Source organism: Salvelinus namaycush, chromosome 21 (assembly GCF_016432855.1).
Source record: "Salvelinus namaycush isolate Seneca chromosome 21, SaNama_1.0, whole genome shotgun sequence".
Lineage (NCBI taxonomy): Eukaryota > Metazoa > Chordata > Actinopteri > Salmoniformes > Salmonidae > Salvelinus > Salvelinus namaycush.
The window spans coordinates 9830679-9853151 of NC_052327.1; the positions used below are offsets into that span (position 1 = coordinate 9830679).

At 39.8% G+C, this 22473-nt stretch overlaps 1 protein-coding gene across 1 annotated transcript; it reads left to right on the forward strand.

The window, feature by feature from the left end:
- Positions 1–170: 170 nt before the first annotated feature.
- bbs4 (Bardet-Biedl syndrome 4) lies at positions 171–12955 on the forward strand. The gene is made up of 16 exons (XM_039017982.1): positions 171–194; positions 1122–1173; positions 2385–2464; positions 3532–3595; positions 3726–3837; positions 4073–4145; positions 4317–4370; positions 5640–5767; positions 7707–7761; positions 7864–7932; positions 8035–8187; positions 8607–8778; positions 9311–9380; positions 9541–9676; positions 12074–12263; positions 12635–12955. Exons 1-16 carry the CDS (start codon positions 171–173, stop codon positions 12781–12783), a joined length of 1581 nt encoding a protein of 526 aa, XP_038873910.1. The 3' UTR covers positions 12784–12955.
- The last annotated feature ends 9518 nt before the right edge of the window (positions 12956–22473 follow it).

The following is a 22473-nucleotide window of genomic DNA, read 5'->3' on the forward strand; positions in this document are numbered from 1 at the left end:
CATTGTGAGTGCAGTGTTAGATGGTACGGTATTTGTTTATTTTATTTTATCAAGGAAAGTATAAGGGAGTTATACTCCAGTCTAGTAGCTGGCGGTAATGCAACATTTTATTGGACGCCAACTGCCGTTAAACCTCATCAAAGAAGAAGAACCCGACCATAGAAGTAAACATGGCAGACGACAATCCCGTAGCGGTAAGCCATTTAATTAGAACAATTTAACAAATTGCCATTGCACATTTGCATTTAGTTGTGTTATATGCAGCATTTATTTAGCGAATAGAGCAGTATATCCATTATTTTAGCCTTAACTGATAGAGAGTTTGACTTGCCTTGCAAGATTTATAAAGGTGCGTGTTGTATCGAGAAGATGCGTCCCACCTCGAGATACGTCCCCCTGCTCCCCATGTAGCCTCCAAAAGTAATGCTTTTCTGATAAATATTGTAGACTTAAATAACAAATGTACAGCTTGTGCACCTCTTCTTTGTAGACTTAGTTCTCAATCACTCTGGCTAAATAAAGGTTACATAAATAAAATATGCAATGCATACTGATTTTATTTTAATCATTAGTTAGATTTGTTGAGGCTTGTACAGATTACTTGTAATTGATTGCATCTATTTCGCTTCTCTGCTGCAACTTAACAACACTGCATGTCAGTCGTGTCATGTGTGTCAATATGAATACTACTGTAATTGCACTCAGAGTGAATTAACCCATATTGCACTTGTGTCATTCTGAAAGAGGTATAAAGTAGCCTTGCGTCAGGAATACTGTAGTACAAATATTGATTTACTTTGAGTCAAACATTTGGCCTATGACTTTGTTTTGGATGTAATTTGGTTACTTTGACTGAAAGACACCCCCCCCCCCCCCCCCCAGGACTGAGATGAGTTACAAGTGGCATGTGCCACAATATACTTCATTATTTTGTATTATCTACAGGTTAAAGGGATAGTTCACTCAAACTATATTTTAATATGTTGTTCATTAGTCCACTGTTCATACAATCCCCCCAAAATGTGCATATCAAGTTACCAAGATAGAGAACTTTCAGTATAGAGCAACAAATGTGATGATGATGTGTTTTGTAACGCATGGTTTGTGCGTGTCTTTCCCAGGATGCTCAACTGCCTCCAGCTTCTGAAATCAGGAAGCCTCGTCCGAAAAAAGGTTTGTTGTTCAAACCCATATTGAAGCCTCCTAGATTGACATTACTGACAAATATGCTAACTATTTTACACTGAGAGAGAAATGTACAACATTGGGCTTGAAAGTTGAACTATCTTACCAAGCATTCCAATTTCCCGGAGACATGTTCTTTGATGTAAACTGTTCTACAGTAGCCATTATCCCTTTATTTTCTGAAGTATGTAGGCCTACAGCTCTGATGTGAGCTGTAGCTGCCACTATTCAATTACACAGATTTAATTCAGGCTGTCCAATTTGCGTTGCACTGAATACAAACATTACAGGTGACTACTTCATGGGTATATTCAATCCACACTAAAGGTTTAGTAAAGATATATATTGTTTGCATGCATTAGAAATGTTTTTGACTAGGTTTCTTTTTGTCCACTGGGTGTCATTATTGAGCAGGTTCATTTCCCTTTGAAGAGGATTAGACCAAAATAGATCAGCTTTAGCTAAACCAGATTTGGTAGCTGCCTGGAAGGCAAGGCTGTGTTGGTCAATTCACTTTGCTTCCTTAGTGCCTTTGATGTCCTGGAAATAACTTTTTAAACATACGTTGTTTACATTCAGAGGGGTGGATCAACCTTTTATTTAGAGTTATGGTTGCTTAAAGGTCCAATGCAGACGTTTTTATCTCAATATAAAATAATTTCTAGGTAACAATTATGTATCTTACTGTGGTTTTCAATTAAAATAGTCAAAAATGAACTAAAATAGCTTCTTAGCAAAGAGCAATTTCTCAAGCAAGAATTTTGCTGAATGTTTGGGAGGGGTCTGAGTCGGGAGGGAAAAACTGAAAACTAGCTGTTATTGGCAGCTAATTTACCGCCTGGTGATATCACCAGGCAGGCAAAAACTTCATCCCACGAAAACATGCTGAAATTTCAGGAAACCTTTTCAAAAATATATATAAAACACAAGAAAATCGTATTTTTGACTGCACTGGGCCATTAAGACAGTTGTTCATAGCTCCTGAGATATTTATAAGTTATATTCTTCAAGAATCAATTGGTATATCATTCTTTTAAATAGTAATTATTGAACGGCAGTAACTATTGCAGATTGCACCTCTAAGCCATTTATAAGTCATATTCTTTCAAATCAAGCAGCATATTTAATTAATTGAAATTACTGGAGATATGACATACTTTAGATAGGTCTGGGTTTTATCTGCCTTTATTTCTATTCAGCGCCTGAGCTCCCTATTTTGGAGAGAAGAAACTGGCTCATCCACCTTCACTACATCCGTAAAGACTATGAGATCTGTAAGGTAGGAGGACATCTGTTTGTTAGGTCTCTGTCTCGGAGAGAAAAAGTGTCATATTAACAGTGTTTGGGAGTAGGGAACTACATGTATTTAACCAGTAATTTTACTACATTTTGTAGTAGCTTGGTGGTAGTTGAACTAAATTCAGATATGGGTAGTGTTTTTAGTAGTTCATTACTTTTACTGTAGTGAACTACTCACTAGTTCTTTTGCAAAAATAAAATATGGATGAAGTAGGCAAGAATTTCCTTTTGTTTTTGACATCGGACTTTCCTACACTTGAAACAGTTTTTGTGTTTAATAGGCTAAATTAAACATTCTGTTAACATCTGCCTCCAGAGTGATCTGTTCTTGCAATTTGTATTCTATGACACTTAGATATAATTTACTACGTAGTTTGGATGTAGTTTTTTGAAGTGTCTTTCAACGTGTCTTTAGTTAATTAAGTAACTGTATTTTTCTTAAAGGCCCAGTGCAGTCAAACTTGATTTTTCTGTGTGTTATATATATTTCCACACTGATAATACTGTGAAATTGTAACAAAAATTATGATAATGCCATTTTAGTGTAAGAGCTGTTTGAAAAGACCAAGTTTTGGCCTTCCTGGTGACATCACCAGGTGGTAAATTACTTAATAGACCAATAAGAAAGAGTTCTAAACTCTCTGCCATTAACGGCTATTCAGTAATACTTTAATTACGTAATTTAATAGGATCTCTATGCTCAGACCACTCACAGACAGTCCTAAGCAAAATTCTTGCTTGAGAATGCTCTTTGCTAAGAAGCTAATTTCGTTTATTTTTGACCATTTTAATTGAAAACAATCACAAGGTACTTAATTGTTACATATAAATGATTCGATATTGAGATACAAATGGCTGCATTGGACCTTAAAGGTTAGCTTTAGTGTAACTTAACTTCTTCCAGTGTGAAGTAATTGGTAGCTTGGTAAACTATATTTTCACAGTAGCTTCCCCAACACTGCATATAAAGTGTCATTGTAAAACAATGGACAGGAACATGCATTTGTTGAAAGTGTATAATTTCATGCTGTCCTCTTTTTCATTCAGTCAATTATCAAAGAGCAGCTACACGAAACCGGGGGGATGTGTGAATATGCCATCTATGTACAAGGTATGGCGATTGTCTAGCAGAACAGAACCATTTCAATCGTTACAAGTATATTACAATAGGTCAGGTGTAACTGACCAAATGTTAGATTCTCACAGCATGATGGGATACCTGTCTGTCTCTCTCTGTTCAGCTTTAATCCTTCGCCTGGAAGGGAAAATCCAGCAGTCACTGGACCTGTTCCAGAGCTGTGCAATACTCAACCCTGGCAGCTCGGATAACCTCAAACAAGTGGCCAGATCCCTGTGAGGAGCACACTTTTTGAAAAATCGGGGCCTTTTTATAATTCAAGCGTCAAGGCTATTTGCTAAGATATTTGCTGCCTTTGTGTGTGTTGTGCCCATGCAAGATATTTCTGAATACAATTTTTTTTTAACTCTTATTGATCCATGGAAAATTGCTTACTTTCCTAAGTCTGAATCCCAGGTATGTACATATGATTTGGCAATTTAGACATTTTGTTCATTTTTGTTTTTCTAGATTTCTCCTTGGTAAGCATAAGGCTGCCATAGAGGTTTACAATGAGGCTTCACAGCTCAATGAGAAAGACTGGGTAAGTAACTTTGGTTTATAAATATACTACTTTGTGAAGACCAGTTAAAAAAAATATGTAAGTATGAAAAGTTTTACTCCACATTTTACGTATTTATGATTCCCAGATAAGAAATATAGTTTACAGGCTATCACATTTTCAATGCCCCTTTTTCAACCTCTCTACTTGAAGGAGATCAGCCACAACTTAGGTGTGTGCTACATCTATACCAAAGACTTCAACAGTGTAAGTTACATCTTTTAGTCCCTCTTGAAAATACACTGAACAGAAATATAAATGCAACATGTAAAGTGTTGGTCCCATGTTTCATGAGCTGAAATAAAATATCCCAGAAACGTTCCTCAGGCACAAAAATCTTATTTCTCTGAAACGTTTTGCACAAATTTGTGTACAACCCGGTTAGCGAGCATTTCTCCTTTGACAAGATAATCTATCCACCTGACAGGTGTGGCATATCAAGAAGCTGATAAAACAGCATGATCATTACACAGGTGCAGCTTGTGCTGCGGAAAATAAAAGGCCACTCTAAAATGTGCAGTTTTGTGTCACAACAAAATGCCACAAATGTCTCAAGTTTTGAGGGAGCGAGCAATTGGCATGCTGACTGCAGGAATGTCCACCAGAGCTGTTGCCAGAGAATTGAATGTTCATTTCTCTACCGTAAGTCGCCTCCAACATCGTTTTAGAGAATTTGGCAATACGTCCAACCGGCTTCACAACCGCAGACCACGTGTATCAGCGGTTTGCTGATGTCAACATTGTGAACAGAGTGCCACATGGTGGCGGTGGGGTTATAGTATGGGCAGGCATTAGCTATGGACAACGACCCCAATTGCATTTTATCGATGGCAATTTGAATGCACAGAGATAACGCGCCTCATCAGGGTATCGTGCCATTCATCTGCCGCTTCAGCATGATCATGCATGGCTCCATGTAACAAGGATCTGTACACAATTCCTGGAAGCTGAAAAATGTCCCAGTTCTTCCATGGCCTGCATACTCACTAGCCATGTCACCGATTGAGGATGTTTGGGATGATCTGAATCGACGTGTACGACAGCATGTTCCAGTTCCCGCCAATATCCAGCAACTTTGCACAGCCATTGCAGAGCAGTGGAACAAAATTCCACAGGCCACAATCAACAGCCTGATCAACTCTATGAGAAGGAGATGTCGCGCTGCATGAGGCAAATGGCAGTCACATCAGATACTGACTGGTTTTCTGATGATCTACTCCTCTACCTTTTTTTATGTTATCTGTGACCAACAGATGCATATTTGAATTCCCAGTCATGTGAAATCTGTAGATTAGGGCCTAATGAAATGTATTTCAATGGATTGATTTCCTTATATGAACTGTAACTCAGTAAAATCTTTGAAATTGTTGCATGTTGCGTTTACATTTTTGTTCAGTGTAGTATTGTTAAAATGTTTCAAACACCAACATTGTAAATTAATGAAAGTAAAAGCTGTGTGCTTGTGTGCACTGCCAGGCAGAAGAGCAGTTGAACATCGCCCTGGAGTTGAGCAAGCACGACCTGACCTACATGATGCTGGGAAAGATTCACCTGCTGGAAGGGGACACTGACAAAGCCATCGACGTGTACAGGAGTGCTGTTGAGTGAGTATTATATGGGACTTAGCAGATGCAAAGCGACTTGTGTGTACATTTTCCTATGGATGGTGGCCCCAGCGGGATTTGAACCCACAAACCTTGGAGTTGAAAGCACCATGCGCTACCAACTGAGTCACACAGGACCACTAAAGTCTGTGAGAGTGAGTGTGTTGGCATTTCCATGACTGATTGAGAATGGTTATTGCTCATCTGTTCCCTTTTATTATCTACCGTAAAACTTCAATTAAACGTAGTCTCGAATAGCTGCCTGTAGGCACACAATAGGCACACATTTCAGCAAATAAACGCCTGTTTCAAATAAATGCCGGTTCTAAATGAATTGTGTACAAGATTACCATGAATTGTTGACAGTTTTTAATGTCTGATTTGTTACATGAAATAAATCAGTAATGATAAAAAAATGAGGGCAATCATCCCTTTTTATCACCAGTAAGAAACTGCTAGCCATTGACTGCTAACAGATGAGAACCGCTAGCTAACTGGCAAACAAAAAAACAACAAAAGTGGCTGAAAAAGTACCCAGTTGTCATACTTGAGTAAAAGTAAAGATACCTTAATAGAAAATTAACTATGCAAATGAGCAAAAGCTGTGTGCATTAAGGAAATGGATGCCTTGCTCAAATATACTGAACAGAAATAGAAATGCAACATGTAAAGTTGTTGGTCCCATGTTTCATCAGCTGAAATAAAAAGTCAAAGAAATGTTCCATACGCACAAAAAATGTATTTCTCTCAAATGTTGTACACAAATTTGTTTACATCCCTGTTAGTGAGCATTTCTCTTTTGCCAAGATAATCCATACACCTGGCAGGTGTGGCATATCAAGAGAATTTGGCAGTACGTCCAACCGTCCTCTAAGCCCAGGACCTTCACATCCGTCTTTTTCACCTGCGGGATCGCCTGAGGAGGGGGGCTGCTGCTGAGGAGTATTCTTTTTCTGTAATAAAGCCCTTTCGTGGGGAAAAAAATATTTTGATTGGCCTGGCTCCCCAGTGGGTGGGCCTATGCCTTCCCAGGCCCACCCTTGGCTGCGCCCCTGCCCAGTCAAGTGAATTCCATAGACTAGGGCCTAATGAAATTATTTCAATTGACTGTAACTCTGTAAAATCTTTGAAATTGTTGCATGTTGCGTTTATATTTTTGTTCAGTATATAAGCCTGTCTCTAATAATCGCCTGTTGTGTTCAGTGATTTAAGCAAGTAAATGCCCGGGCTATTAATTGAAGTTTTACGGTATATGTTTTTCTGTGTGTTGTTTTAATGTTACATATAGATTAACAAGGAAATGTTTGTTAGCGTTATTTCCATGAGCTTGCTTAGTTCACATAGTTAGTATATTAGGCCATCTACGAACATACATTATGTCATTGGGAAAGAGGTCTTCTGACCTGGTTAAATGGGCCATCCTGTTTTTGTTTTTTTAATGTAATATTTGTAAATTATTTTTAAAATATATATTTTTTACCCCAATTTCATGGTATCCAACTGGTAGTTACAGTCTTGTCCCATAGCTGCAAATCCCGTACAGACTCCGGATAGCGAAGGTCAAGAGTCCTACGTCCTCCGAAACAAACCCAGCCAAGCCTCTCTGCCCGCTAAACCCGGAAGCCAGCCGCACCAATGTGTCAGAGGAAGCACCGTACACCTGGCAACCGTGTCAGCGTGCATTGCACCCGGCCCGCCACGGGAGTTGTAGGTGCACGATGCGGCAAGAACATCCCTGCCGACCAAACCCTCTCCTAATCCGGGCGACGCTGGGCCAATTGTGCGCCGCCCCATGGGTCTCCCGGTCGCGGTCGGCTGCGACAGAGCCCGGACTCAAACCAAGATCTCTAGCGGTACAGCTTAGACCACTGCGCCACTTTGGAGTTCCTACATCCTGATTAAATAAAGGTTGAGTAAATAAAAAATCCTCTTATTTCAGGTTTTCTCCTGAAAACACGGATCTTCTCACCACTCTTGGCCTGCTATACATGCAGGTAAGTCGAGGCCTTTCAGTCCCTCCTAAGATCACACTCCAACCATGATGGGTCAAGTCATGTTTGTGAGTTTGAAACTAAATCAGTCTATTTCCTCTCCAGCAAGGCAAATATCAGAAAGCCTTTGAACACCTTGGGAATGCCCTGACGTATGACCCCAACAACTTTAAGGTAGGGGAGGCCCTCCCTAATACTCCCTATCCTATTGGATGCTATATTTGCAACTGGCTTAAATATCACTGCAGCAGTGTGTGTGTGTTTTACTCTCTTCAGGCCATACTGGCAGCTGGCAGCATGATGCAGACGCATGGGGACTATGATGTTGCCATGAATAAGTACCGCGTGGCAGCTTATGCTGTACCTGAGAGCTCACCCCTCTGGAATAACATTGGCATGTGCTTCTTCGGAAACAAGAAATATGTGGCGGTAGGGAAATTCATGGGGTGACAACCTCCAATTTGCCTGTTTCGCTCCATCTCTCCGACTCATTTCGAACTAGACTTCCCTCCGACCAATTGGCCAACCGATGCCACATTTTCAGTCTGATCCCAATATTTGATGTGCTGGAAAGCAGCCATAGTTCACAATTTGACCCAGAGGGTTGTGTGTGTGTGTTTTGAGGTACCGTTACACATAACCAATATTTGTCTCTGTCAGTCCCATAATTATTTTAAAAAAGAATGAGAAAATACCTAACATCTACGAATACGTACCACATAGAAATGCATTTGTGAAACTACGACCACTACAAATCTAAACCATTCACTTTGTGTTATTGACATAACCAGCTACTGGGTATACAGGCTTTCTCTAGCCTTTTATCTTCTATTCCTCCACATCCTCAGGCCATCAGCTGTCTGAAGAGGGCCAACTACCTGTCTCCGTTTGACTGGAAAATCCTGTACAACCTGGGCCTGGTGCATCTCACCATGCAGCAGTACGCCTCAGCCTTCCACTTCCTCAGTGCTGCCGTCAACCTGCAGCCAAAGATGGCAGAGCTCTATATGCTGCTGGCAGGTACAGGAGAACTAATTGCAAAAGTACCGTGGCACCAAGGGGCAAAGTAGCTTGTAAAATGTAGTAACCTACTTTGACCCTTAGTGCCACCATACAGGGATGATTTTTATGTATGCTCCCCTGGGCATTTTCAGTGATACTATAGTTTCACAAATGTACCTCGTGTTTTTCCTTATGGCTGCCATCTCCGATTCAATGTCTTTCAACACATACTTTTTTTTTGCCTGTTTTGCTCATTTCTTGGCTTCTATGTATATATATATATATATATATATATATATATATTTTATCTTGCCCGTTAATCCCAGATTGTAGTTTTAACCTTGTTGACTTGGCATCAAGCAGGCACTGCCTGATGTGTTTCTCTTCTTCTAATTTCCCCCACTTGCATTTGAATGTCCATTCCAATTTATTGAATTTCTTGTGGACAAGTACTTTCTTGTGGCTTAAAGCAATGTCTAAATTCTAATGTGTGATCATGGCTTATTGGTCATGACTGATTGACAATCAGATTTTTAAAATGTTCTTTCAGTTGCACTTACTAATATGGATGACGGGGAGAATGCCAAGCGATCATACGAGCAAGCAGTGTTGTTGGATGAGTAAGTATTTTACCTGAATTCATTTTTTTTAATGAACGGCGGGGTGGGGGGAGGGGGGTATCATCCTCAATCCTACATTTTCAGGCCTTTTAATATTACAAAATCTATTGTCTAATAGTTCTTAAACTCATGTATACTGTTCTGTGCCTATCTTTCACAGCTGTAACCCCTTGATCAATCTGAATTTCGCAGTCCTGTTGTACAATCAAGGAGACAAAAAAGGAGCCACAGAACAGTACCTGGAGATGGAGAGTAAAGTGATGGAAAGCAGCCATAATGAAGAATTTGACCCAGAGGTGTGTGTGTGTGTGTGTGTGTGTGTGTGTGTGTGTGTGTGTGTGTGTGTGTGTGTGTGTGTGTGTGTGTGTGAACGTGCATGCGTACATGTCTGTGTTTTTGAGGTACCATTACTCACAGACTCTTTAAAAGGGGCAATCCGCAATTGATAAATACAATTTTGGACTTATAAATGAGTGATATACTGTATACTCATTGATTCTTGAAGAATATAACTTATACATGCCTCATAAGCAGTGGTGAAAGTAGATATAGGATGTTTCTCAAAAATGCATACTACCCTGCTCTGAGCATGCAAATTGGAGCACGGGAGGGTTGGAGTATGAGTCTAAATCAAAATACACGAAACAGAGCATGGAGGGCACTTCTCGGATGTGTACTCCGTTTGTACATATTTAAAGCATGCATCGATGCAAGCTTCAATAGAAAGTTTGCACATAAATATGTAGAACCATGTAGAAAATAGCGCAGCACTACTTGAAATCAACCATTATTTTAGCTGAAGCGAGAGAAAATAAACCCAGATTTCAGAAATAAAATGTTGCCCATTCACATCTCATATGTTGCCTGACTACAATATTTTATCTTGATAAATACATACTGTGTTAATTTTGGCATGTTTACCTGCCTACAATACCCACTGTAGTGAAGATCGAAATCTCATAGTAAGTCAATAGGGCGATCTGGTTAGCTACTACTGTTAGCTATCTAGATACCCACAAATAACTGGCAGCTAGCTACCTACGAATAATTGAAATCTACCTGGCATAACATTAGTGTTAGGTAACTTTTGCCTGTTAAACTGTTTCGCTAGGTTATGATTCGCATATAGATAGCTGATAGTTATGAAGCAAAATGTTTGCTTTGTGTATATCTTGTTTTGTCTATTGCCATTGTCCTGGCTGGAAGAAGGTTGAGTGAATGGGTATGCCCATAGTAAGTCAACAGGGATAACTGGCTAGCTACTGTTAGCTAGCTAGATAGCCACGAAGAATTGGCCGCCAACTAGTAGCTACCCACGAAGAATTGACATCTACCTTGCATAACATTCATTTTAGGTCATTTTTGCTTGTTTAACTAGCTGGCTAGCTAGATTATTACGATTCACATATAGCTAGCTGATAATAATGAAGTAAAACGTATGCTTTGTGTATCTTGTTTCGTCTCTATTGTTACCATTTGTCCTGGCTGGATGAAAGTTCAGTGAATGGGGCGGTGCAGCGTGAGGTAATACAGTAGAGGGAGTGCAAGTGCTGCTCAAATGTAATGTTTTATGCGTTCTCTACACTCTCTTCCTCACAAGAACGTCCTCTGAGAATGCACTCGGAGCATGAGATGGCATGGTAGTATGCTTATTGAGAAAGACCCATCGTTTCTTCCCGGTACACCTAAGAGTAAAGACCATGTTATTTAACTATAAAAATGTTTGACCTTTTAATATGTGGCATGATGTTTTCATCTGATTGTCAAACAAATCACTTCATAAAGTAGGCTACCTGCCCATGTTTGTCCACTTTAAAATAATTCCATCATCTATAACAGTGCAATGTGCACACGCCATTTGATGAATGGAAAAAGACGTCTATTAAAACACCAAAAAGGGTAATGACATTGATTTAAGAGTCCACTGCTGTCCGCGCGGATCTCGGTCCCGGACAGTTATTTTTGTGTTCACGTCGAACCACACCGCATTTTGGAGTATATAGGCCTACCATATTTTTAATGCGGCTGACAGGCAGTCATAATAAATGACGATGTAATAGCATAGTTTTCTTGTGATCTTAAAAAAAATTGTGATAGGCTCATGTTTTACCGGTACGGTGTATCCCAACTATTTCTTTACCTTCGTCTTACTTTCACCCCTGCTCATGAGCTTAGTTCAACTGTCGTACACCATTAAAACCCAAAATATAAGCTTGTTTTACCACAAACATTATATAGCTTTAAAAATATGATAATTGCTTTATCTTGGAATGTCAGTCCTTGCATAAATAGCTCTATGAATTTACCAAAACCGAGGCAGGGTGTCATTTTGTTATTGTTTCAACTGTGTATTGACCCTTTAAGAGTTAACACATCATAGACTTGAGAGGATTAGGTATAAAGTGTAACCAGTGCAATCTGCACTGCAGTAATGATGTTATGTAACATGTTGCTCATAATGCAATGTCATTAACACCAAGAAGTAGAAAATGGGTACTGAAAAAGCCGGAATAAAACATATCAGTGCTGTTGACTCCTGATAGATCCACAATCACATCATAAAAAGTCAGTGTGTTGACCGTGTTCTCCATGTTCTGATACTGAAGCAGGGCTCCTTTCTTGAACACTTCAAGCTGGCTCCCAGTCTAACACATATCCCTAATGTTGAGCGGTCTGTACCCTTTTTGTCCCAGCTCATTGAGATGGCCCAGAAGTTGGCATCTGCTCTCCAGGTGGGAGAGACCTCGGTGTGGACCAAGCCAGGTAAGGACTCCAAAGTCGGTCAGCGTTCCAAGACCACGTCCCTGCAGCCCCTGGGCACCAACCAGGCCCTTGGGCAGGCCATGTCTTCAGCTGCCAGCAAAAGCATCCAGCTAGCTGCAGGTGTGTGTGGCAGTGAAAGCGGAGGTCAAATTTAGAGATGGACGCCATGTTGCTGCCTTTGAATGTTTTCGTTCACCCATTCATTTATGAGTTTTTGGATTCTAGTTGTAATTCCATATCATCTTTCTCTAAATAGAGAGTTCTGCAGTAGGCTGGTCTGGATCAACCATATCCAGACACCAAACCTTACTTGATTTTTTTGCACCTTTGATCAAACACAGATTGCATATGATCCTACCTTTTTTTAACGGTTGTCCACCACTGCACAAAGTGACATGAAGTAGAAAGTTTTTAGTTTCCATATGATACGATTCCACGGGAATGCGTGTCAGACGTTGTAAGAGAAAAATATCCTTTATCTCATCCCTAAGGCTCTAAGGCTCCACCCAAGTCCACCTCCACGCCGCTAGATGAAGAGCATGATGTGGAGAATGCCCCTTCCCCTCCCCTGGGGGACCCTGAGTCAGAGGATCCCAAAGCCAAAGAAAAGAAGAGCAAGTCTAAACCTGTGGCTGAGTAGGGTCCATGATCCACTGCTATATGTGAAGTGTAGCAGTGTATAGTTGAGTAGTATGTACTGTATTGGGGTTGGATTCTTAATTGCAGGTTTAAGATGTTTTGAATAAAAGTAGGGGGAGACGTTAGTGCATTCAGAAAGTATTCAGACCCCTTGATTTTTTTCCACATTTTGTTAGGTTACAGCCTTATTCTAAAATGTATTAAATAGTTTTTTCCCTCAATCTACACACAATACCCCATAATGACAAAGCAAAAACAGGTCTTTAGAAATGTTTGCAAATCTATTACAAATAAAAAACTGATATCACATTTACATAGGTATTCAGACCCTTTACTCAGTACTTTGTTGAAGCACCTTTGGCAGCAAGTACAACCTCGAGTCTTCTTGGGTATGACACTACAAGCTTGGCACACCTGTATTTGGGGAGTTTCTCCCATTCTTCTCTGCAGATCCTCTCAAGCTGTCAGGTTGGATGGGGAGCGTCGCTGCACAGCTATTTTCAGGTCTCTCCAGAGATTTTCAATCAAGTGTAAGTCCGGGCCCTGGCTGGGCCACTCAAGGACATTCAGAGACTTATCCCGAAGCCATTCCTGCGTTGTTTTGGCTATGTGCTTAGGGTCGTTGTCCTGTTGGAAGGTGAACCTTTGCCCCAGTCTGAGGTCCTGAACGCTCTGGAGTAGGTTTTCACCAAGGATCTCTGTACTTTGCTCCGTTCATCTTTCCCTCGATCCTGACTAATCTCCCAGTCACTGCCGCTGAAAAACATCCCCACAGCATGATGCTGCTACCACCACGGTTCACCATAGGGACGGTGCCAGGTTTCCTCCAGACATGACGCTTGGCATTTAGGCATTTCATCAGACCAGAGAATCTTGTTTCTCATGGTCTGAGAGTCTTTTGGTGCCTTTTGGCAAACTCCAAGCGGGCTGTCATGTGCCGTTTACTGAGGAGTGGCTTCCATCTGGCCACTCTACCATAAAGGCCTGATTGGTGGAGTGATGCCGATGGTTGTCCTTCTGGAAGGTTCTCCCATCCCCACAGAGGAACTCTGGAGCTCTGTCAGAGTGACCATCTGGTTCTTGGTCACCTCCCTGACCAAGGCCCTTCTCGCACGATTGCAGACAGATTTAGGAAGTCTTTGGTTCAAAACTTCTTCCATTTAAGAATGATGGAGGACACTGTTCTTGGGGACATTCAATGCTGCAGAAATGTTTTGTGCCTCGACACAATCCTGTCTCTGAGCTCTACGCACAATTCCTTCGACATCATGGCTTGGTTTTTGCAGTGGGACCTTATATAGACAGGTGTGTGCCTTTCCAAATCATGTCCAATCAATTGAATTGACCACAGGTGGACTCCAATCAAGTTGTAGCGACGTCTCAAGAATGATCAATGGAAACAGGATGCACCTGAGCTCAGTTTCGAGTCTCAAAGCAAAGGGTCTGAATACTTATGTAAATAAGTTTTTTTTAATACCTTTCTAAAAATGTGTTTTCTCATTGTCATTATGGGGTATTATGTGTAAATTGTTAAGGAAAGAAACGTATTCATTAAGGCTGTAATGTAACAAAATGTGGAAAAAGTCAAGGGGTCTGAATACACAAAGGTGTAACTCTGGAGGATGTTGCAACTGAATGGTTAATCAAATGTATGCCCACCTATCAAGCACCCTTCACCCAATCAGAATTGAATGTCCAACAAAACCGTGGTATAAAAATGTATAAACTGTTAGTGTTACTGACTTGAGTGTTGTCTCATCCTCTCCCTGTCAAGATGGAAGGCCTTTCATAAGAAAAATTGCTTTTGGAAAGCCAACACGATGTGGTCCAAATACCCTAAAACTTAAATTAATAGTCTGGGTGTTTATTTGCTTCAATCACTGAACATAACCGGCGTTTGTTAGAGACAGGCTCCTATTTGAGACAGGTGTCTATCCTTAATGCACACAGCTTTTCCTCAATAAAATGTTGAAAAGACTAGCACACTGTTTTTGACCAGTACAAACATAACAAATTCATCACAGATCAGACTTGCAAAGACTAGGCTGCCTATCATACATCCCCAATGTCATGCATCAGCACCAACATGATCTTACCAGATAGAATTCAGTAATCAACGATTGTTCAGGTCCCCGGGACATCGGGAGATGCCTTCCATTCCATCCACTAGGGACAACTTAACCGTCAAGTTTTTGTTGCTTTTTTAAAAATATAATTTTCTGTTTTAACCTTTAACCCTTACCTACTTTCACTTCACCCATAGAGGTTTATCCCCCCTGGACAAACGTTGAATACTGAAGTGAGACCGTGAGATCTTGCTAGTTGAGCCAACCATGTCAAACCAGACTGCTGTTTCATCCATGGCAATAATGTTGCTCTCCTTTCTCTTCTTTTGCCCAATCTTTACGGTACTTACTGAAGTTCACTAGTAAAAAATTTTTTTTTTTGAAACGGACGTTTATTTGCTTAAATGTGTGCCGATGCGCCGCGAATAAAAGGGACAGGCAGCTATTTGAGATTGTGTGCATTGAATTTAAGTTTTACAGTAAGTATTTTGTGAATCAGCATTTTTAAACAGTTGTGTACAAGTTATTGAGGATGGTAAGATCTCAGGGCTCAAATTCACAAGGCATACTAATACTAAGAAATTCATTCTCAGAATTATGACATTTTCTCCGAAGTGTAAGAATTTTTCTGAAAATAAAAAAATCTATAGCCGTAAAGCATAGACTTTATTAGGGCTATTGAAATTAATCATGACTATTGTTTGCCAGATTTTATTTGTAACAAAATCAATTGATAATTATAATTTATTTCAAATATTGTCAATTATAAAAAAAAATAATGCTGCATTCTAAATAAAATGTTATTACAGAATATATATATATAATTTTGACTTTCCTGGTTGTTTTCTAACCAGGCCAATGTGTGGGATGACCTGAATGCGAAGAGAAACAAATGTGAAACTAAGCTTAATTCAGTCTGGATTTCCAGGCTAGCAACATGCATCTTTAACACAAAATAAAACTCTAAATTGACATGAAAATAGCAGACTTTATTAATATAAAAACATTTCCAAACTTAAGATGTCAGTTGAGTTCCAGTCTTAACATCAGATGACAAAAGAAAAGGGAATCCAATAAGACTTTGCATAATGAACACTAATTCACAAAAGTCTGAACAATTCTTGAGTAATAATTATTTTATATTTTAGAATAGATTTTTAATAAATAATTATTGTACTCATATGTTCGTGGTGAGAGTACAGTATATTTCCATACAACAGATTATGGAGTCAACAAAGTTTAAGACAAATTCCTGATTTCCTCACTAAAATTCTAAGCATCTCACTGACACACACAAAAAAACATTTGATCTCTAAAATTCACAGATTATTTCCCCACATATTACACATCTACTTGTACTGGAAAAATGGATTTCCATACTCTGCTAATCAACAAACAATGTATGTACATATGGAGTATTTTGTGTATAACTGCCCCTTCAAATTATAGGGAGGGGGGGGGGTTAAAATGGTCATACCAAGGATCATTTAGCTATTTGATATAGAATTTTAGGTATCAATATATAGCAATTTTTTTGGAGGAAACTTACTGCTTACTTACTGCCCATAGCAACGCATTGAATAACAGATTCAGACTCAAAAGGATTTTTTTTTATGTACCCATATATAACCCCTTTTTTGGCACTAAACTACTTCCATATATATTTCCACAAACATTTAACCCCATAGAGTCGATGTCCGCGCCCCCGCGGAAATCTAATCAACATAATAAAAACATACCCATCAAAATCCGTCTGTTTTAAACTAGAGATGTTTTTTTGTTGTTGCATGGGCTGCGTCTCAATCCACCGCATATGCCAATGACAGCCTTCCGCATCTGCGGGGGAAGGTGGCCGGGCTACAGCAGCGTTTGTCAGACCATGAGACATACCGAAAATCGGTTTTCTCACAAACATCTGTAATGTCCGAACGGTTTGGCCTACAAACTAATATGACCACTCTATGGAAAGGTGAGACTCTCACGAACGTGTTGGTTGTTTTGCTCTAGGACGCCCACAAACCTCACAAAACTTGTCTGAAGGTAGCCCGGTACCAGTTGAAGTAACCTTCAAAAGGAGGTCTAGTTGTTAAGTTGCAGTGTTTCCGCCTAATGAGCTAGCATAACTCTTGCTAACCTTTACAGTAAGACATGGGTGTTAATATGAAATTACATCAAATATAGTCTCATTTTAAAGTGCTGAAAACTCAGTAGAGCCACAAGTGACTAAACTAGACACGAACAAGGCAGAATGTTTCTTTAATGATACCTGGTAAATACTCAATTATCTTTGGAAAATTAGTAGTAAATAACCTATGCTCGCATCTACATCTAGCCACTGCACCTTGAATATTGTTGTTGGTGGTAGTATCTGTAAGCAGGAAGTAACCATGATATGTATGACGTCATATTGTCGACAAAAATGTGTGAAACCTACTTATGCATATAAAGGTGTGGGTGATGGCAGCTACGCCCAAATTTGATCATAGCTCCATCCAAGGGGCAACATCCTCAATGATGAGTGTCAATCAAACGGTAGGATGTGAATTTATCGAACAAAAACAGATGAAATCTGCGAAGGAAGTAGAGGCATATGTCTCACCAGCCTCAGAAGAACGCCCTGAAAACCCTAGCAACTCTCGAACTGTATTACCAAACCATTGTACCTAACAAATTCACTGCAATGAAAAGGAATAATCAATTTCTTACTAAATGCATATTTACAGTCACTATTTCAACACAAAGCTGTCAAAGAAGACTGGCACATTCCCATGATCATACAATAAGCAGTAGCTTGGTCAAGCAGACGATAGAATTAGGAATTAGAATACTAGAATGGACATGAACCTGACAGTATAAAAGATCAGCCACTTTGGTAAGGGAGTTGGTCAACCATGGTCAGCCAGTGCTGTGATAAGAGCAGGGGAAGCTGTTGAGGGGAGGATGGTTTCAAACACCTGGAAAACCAGGTGTTTGATACCATTCCATTCAAGCCATTACTATGAGCAGGTCCTCCCCATTTAAAGTGTCACCAGCCACCACTGGATACACGACTGTGTAAAACAATGATTTGAAGATTATCTGCACTGTATGTTTGCTAGCTAGCCAACCAGTTTTAGTGGAATGATTCCATAAATGTTTTCTAATGAATATTCCAAACAAACAATGCAGTCAATCCACAGCCATACACTGTCTGAAATCAGTTGATGATAGGACTTAGACACATTGTAAATACAAGTACTCATATAATAACTCACAGCTTTCCAAAAAAACTAAAATGTAGACATTTATGGTCGGTTTACATATTTTAGAGGTTATTTATACAGAACATTTGTATAAAACCTGTATAAACTGTATTTATAATTATGACAGTCTTTTAGGTTGACAATTCTATTACACAATTTCTGATATCGCATGCCTTTTATTTTCCTGCATAAGTACAAGCAGGAAACGTATCACCTATGCCTCTTCTGCCATTCATTCGAAATAGATGCGGTAAAAGGTAAACCGTACTCGACCAAAACAATGGAATTGCCATGGAAACGCGTGGGGGGAAACATCCGAGTCTCCTCATTGACCCCCAGCAACATTAGTCTACATTTAGGCAATTGTTTATATGTGTATTTCACACTATGTTGAGGTAAAAATCTGAATATAATGCTTGTATGGATGCCAACCCCAACACATGTCAGTCATCGTTACCAATCAAGTGCATTACAGTTAAAAACGACCCGCTACCATCAATGATTTCTCTATGCTAACCAGTTTCTACGAACGGGAGTTAGCATTTAGCAGTCACTTCTTCTAAACCTGAAAAGGGACAGCTTCTACATGCAGCAAAACAGCCAAATGTATCAAAATCGGACTCAAGTAAGCACATTGTGGGCCTGTTACAATGCATAAATCATGACGGATTTGAAGAATCTCCAAATTGTTAGACTAGATTTGTTGATTGTGCGCCATTCTGGTCAATGGAACGGCTGCGTTCAATTACCATTAACCCCTTTCCCGCAACTAAAGTGGTTTGGATTTCTCCCTGACCAAAATGGCCTCCATTATCGTACCATTATGGAACTTTGAGGGTTCATGACATAGGCTCTTTCTAGTAATTTAATAGGATCTATATGAAGCAGACTGACCGCTATGCTCACCGTTTCATTTAAGTGAAACAATGTGACCTATCATAAGCTTTGTCTGGTTCCACCAGGCTAAGAAAGCAGTGAGATTCGAGACAAATAAGTTCTGCATAGCTTATGATTGCTCTGTTTTGTACCATCCCAATTCTCAGTTTCGCGGCAACAAAGCAAAAATGTACGTTGGGCATCAAAACAAAAAATATTATTTCCAGTTCTTTTTAGCAGTGGTACAAAACAGAGCAATCATAAGCTATGCAGAACTTATTTGTCTCGAATCTCACTGCTTTCTTAGCCTGGTGGAACCAGACAAAGCTTATGATAGGTCACATTGTTTCACTTAAATGAAACGGTGAGCATAGCGGTCAGTCTGCTTCATATAGATCCTATTAAATTACTAGAAAGAGCCTATGTCATGAACCCTCAAAGTTCCATAATGGTAAGGTAAGTGATGTTTGAGCATGGATGGAGCGTTCAAATACTTTTAAAATGGATCTTTCCTCTACTTAATTACTCAAGGTCACAAATGATGTGAAACCAATAAACATGACGTATACCAAGAAGTAGAAATAATGGGCTCCATCAGTTATAGTATACCAGGAATTATTAACATGTTGAATTGCCCATATGGCATGTCCTACATAGGATAAACAAGACAGCCCTAAATCTTTACAAAATAGCTGGGGGGAAAAGTAGCAACTCTGAAAATTAATATTATGTAGTATTCTATTGCTTGACTTTACATAGTGGCTGGACACCACACAATCTGCACTTGATGCAGTTGTGAGTCAAGGATGGGCTTGGAATGCTTGTGTACGTCCGCCATTGTGGACTGGAGATTAACATAGTACTTTCCGGCTGCGAGGTGGATGTCCTGACAGCAGCAGAGTAGACTACACAGCCGTAGAAGTACATCTTTGCATTATTCATTGTATCATTCAGTCAGACTGGCAGAAGCTAGAGCAAGCAGCTAGCCAGAGGACAACAGCAAAGTACTAGATCGTACTCTCATCAGATGTGCTGAAGCACTACTGGGTCTGCAGGCTTCATCACAGTCTGCTGTGTGCAATGTCCAACAGCACCCTGTCAGTAACAATCCGGCTTTGTAGGAATTTTAACAAGGGGCTTCATTAGTTGCAGTGTAACAGGTATAATTTCCATGTTTACTTGTCCATGTGGCATAACCTACATAGGGCAAACAAAATGGTCCATGTGGAACACCCTACATAGGGCAAACAAAACAGCCCTAAAGTTGATCAAAATAGCTGAACAAAAAGTGACAATTCACAATAATATGAAGTATTTCATTGCCACACTTCACCCCTCACAGTCTGCTTGACCCAGTTGTGAGTCAAGGATACAGATGGGCTTGGAATGCTTGTGTACGTCTGCCATTGCGGACAGGAGATCCAAATATTATTTCCGGCTTAGGTGGATGTCATGACAGCTGTAGGAGTACAGCTTGTGTGCTACTGGCATTCAAAGTATTCAAACAGACAGTGACAGGGCAAACAGCTAGCCAGAGGACAGCAACCACGTACTAGAATAGATAGCAGTCTCATCAGATGTGCTAAAGAGTTACTACTGCAGCGTTTCCCAAACTCGGTTTTCGGGACCTCAAGGGGTGCCATCTTGGTTTTTTCATTTACACTACACAGCTGATTCAAATGATCAAAGCTTGATGATTAGTTGATTATTTGAAACAGGTGTGTAGTGATAGAGAAAAAAACAAAACGTGCACCGAGTTTGGGAAACCCAGTTTGGGTGAGCAGCCTTCCCTGCTGTGCGTGTCATAGGACATGTCAGTCACAACCCTTCCTACTGCACTTTGTGGGTATTGAACAGGTCCTATCATCTGCGTAAGATGGAAACTTGTAAAGGCTCCGTTAAAAAGGGGACACTTTAAGCCTGAATGAAGCACTGAACTATTACCCCTTAATTTCAGTAATAAGTTATAGCGCCAACCAACCCAAAATAATATTTGTTTTTGCTTCATCACTGTTTTCATTGATGGATTAAATGTATTCATTTGGCCAAATGAAAACTAAATGACCAAATCCCCACAGAAAACTGTCTGGGTGCTTAACCTCTAGCTCCTGCCCCAGTTTGCACAGGTGTTGTATTGATTGTAATGAGGGGATGTAGTTGTGAGATTTTTTACATTCAGCATCACTATGTCAAGGGAAATATAGTATACGTTTTGAAAACATAGCTTGTCCAGAAAAAAGTGGTCTCTTGGCTCAACTTACCCTAAGTGGGTAATTGGGTGATGGTGCTGGTAGGGCAATGTTTAATTCATGGATGGGAGTGTGGTATATTGTATATTTTAAATGTATGCCTACATTGATATAGATCTCTCTGTTCAATACTATTCAATTTCTTAAGCAGTTGTCTGGGACAGGGAAGTAGTTTTGATGTGCCAAATCATAGGCATGTTCTCTGTATTTGAGGCTACTAAGCCCATAAAACTAGTCCGCAAGATTCTTGATCTGTTTAGCAAGTCAGACTTGATGTCGTCAGATAAGACCTTGGTCACATTCCCCTGATCAGACATTGCATGCATTAACCAATGTTTGCATACCACATCATCAACTGTGTCATTGACTGACAGATTGCCATAACATGTGTATATAGCTGATATATATAATACCTATCCAGATCTGCCAGGCAGCAGCAACGCCTGTGCAGAGGAATGAGCCTTGTGTATGCCTGGTGGTTATTGATATAGTTATATCAATATTAGCACGTAAAAGCTTTTCCACCACCATTTCTCACATAACACATTTTATAGACACAAAAAGATCCCACCGTGTCTGGCATATTTTGTTTTGTCGACATTTGGAAAGTCTACCAAGAAATATGGTTTTCCATCAGGACTGTCAAAAAATGTTTTATCCAACATGTATTTTACTCGCATAAAAACGTTATAGTACCTCTTCAGTGTCATTCAGTAAAAAAAAAATATTCCATTGCTGCTGCTGCTTGAATGGACTTCTTCCCTTCCTTGGCTGCTCTCAAGAACCTCAAGGGGGGGCTAGACCCCTGCTTGTTTTACGTTTGTATACACGTGGCATGATGTCTGCGCTGTAACAATAAAAATACACCACTCGAGTTCATATGCATGACACCTTGCTAAAATACTATGCATAAAACTAACAAAATAATCATAATTTGTATGGGGTATGGTAGTGATTGGTTCAATTTACCCCGAGGCAAACACTAGCCCATATTAGCCCAAACACTAGCCCATATACTGTAGCTACAAGAATGCACTTTAATGCTAGGTTTAGGACCTCATATTGCAGCTTATAGAAACGGCAACTGATGTATAAAACAATCTACTTTGGTTTAGATACAAACATGAAACCTATAACAGAAATGAATTTGACTGTGAATTTTTTTTTTTTTACCCTTTGGACCACTTTTTCCATGTGGTTTCTTTCTTCCTTCACAGACTCCATGAAATTATGACCTCTTCCTAAATATTTGGTCACA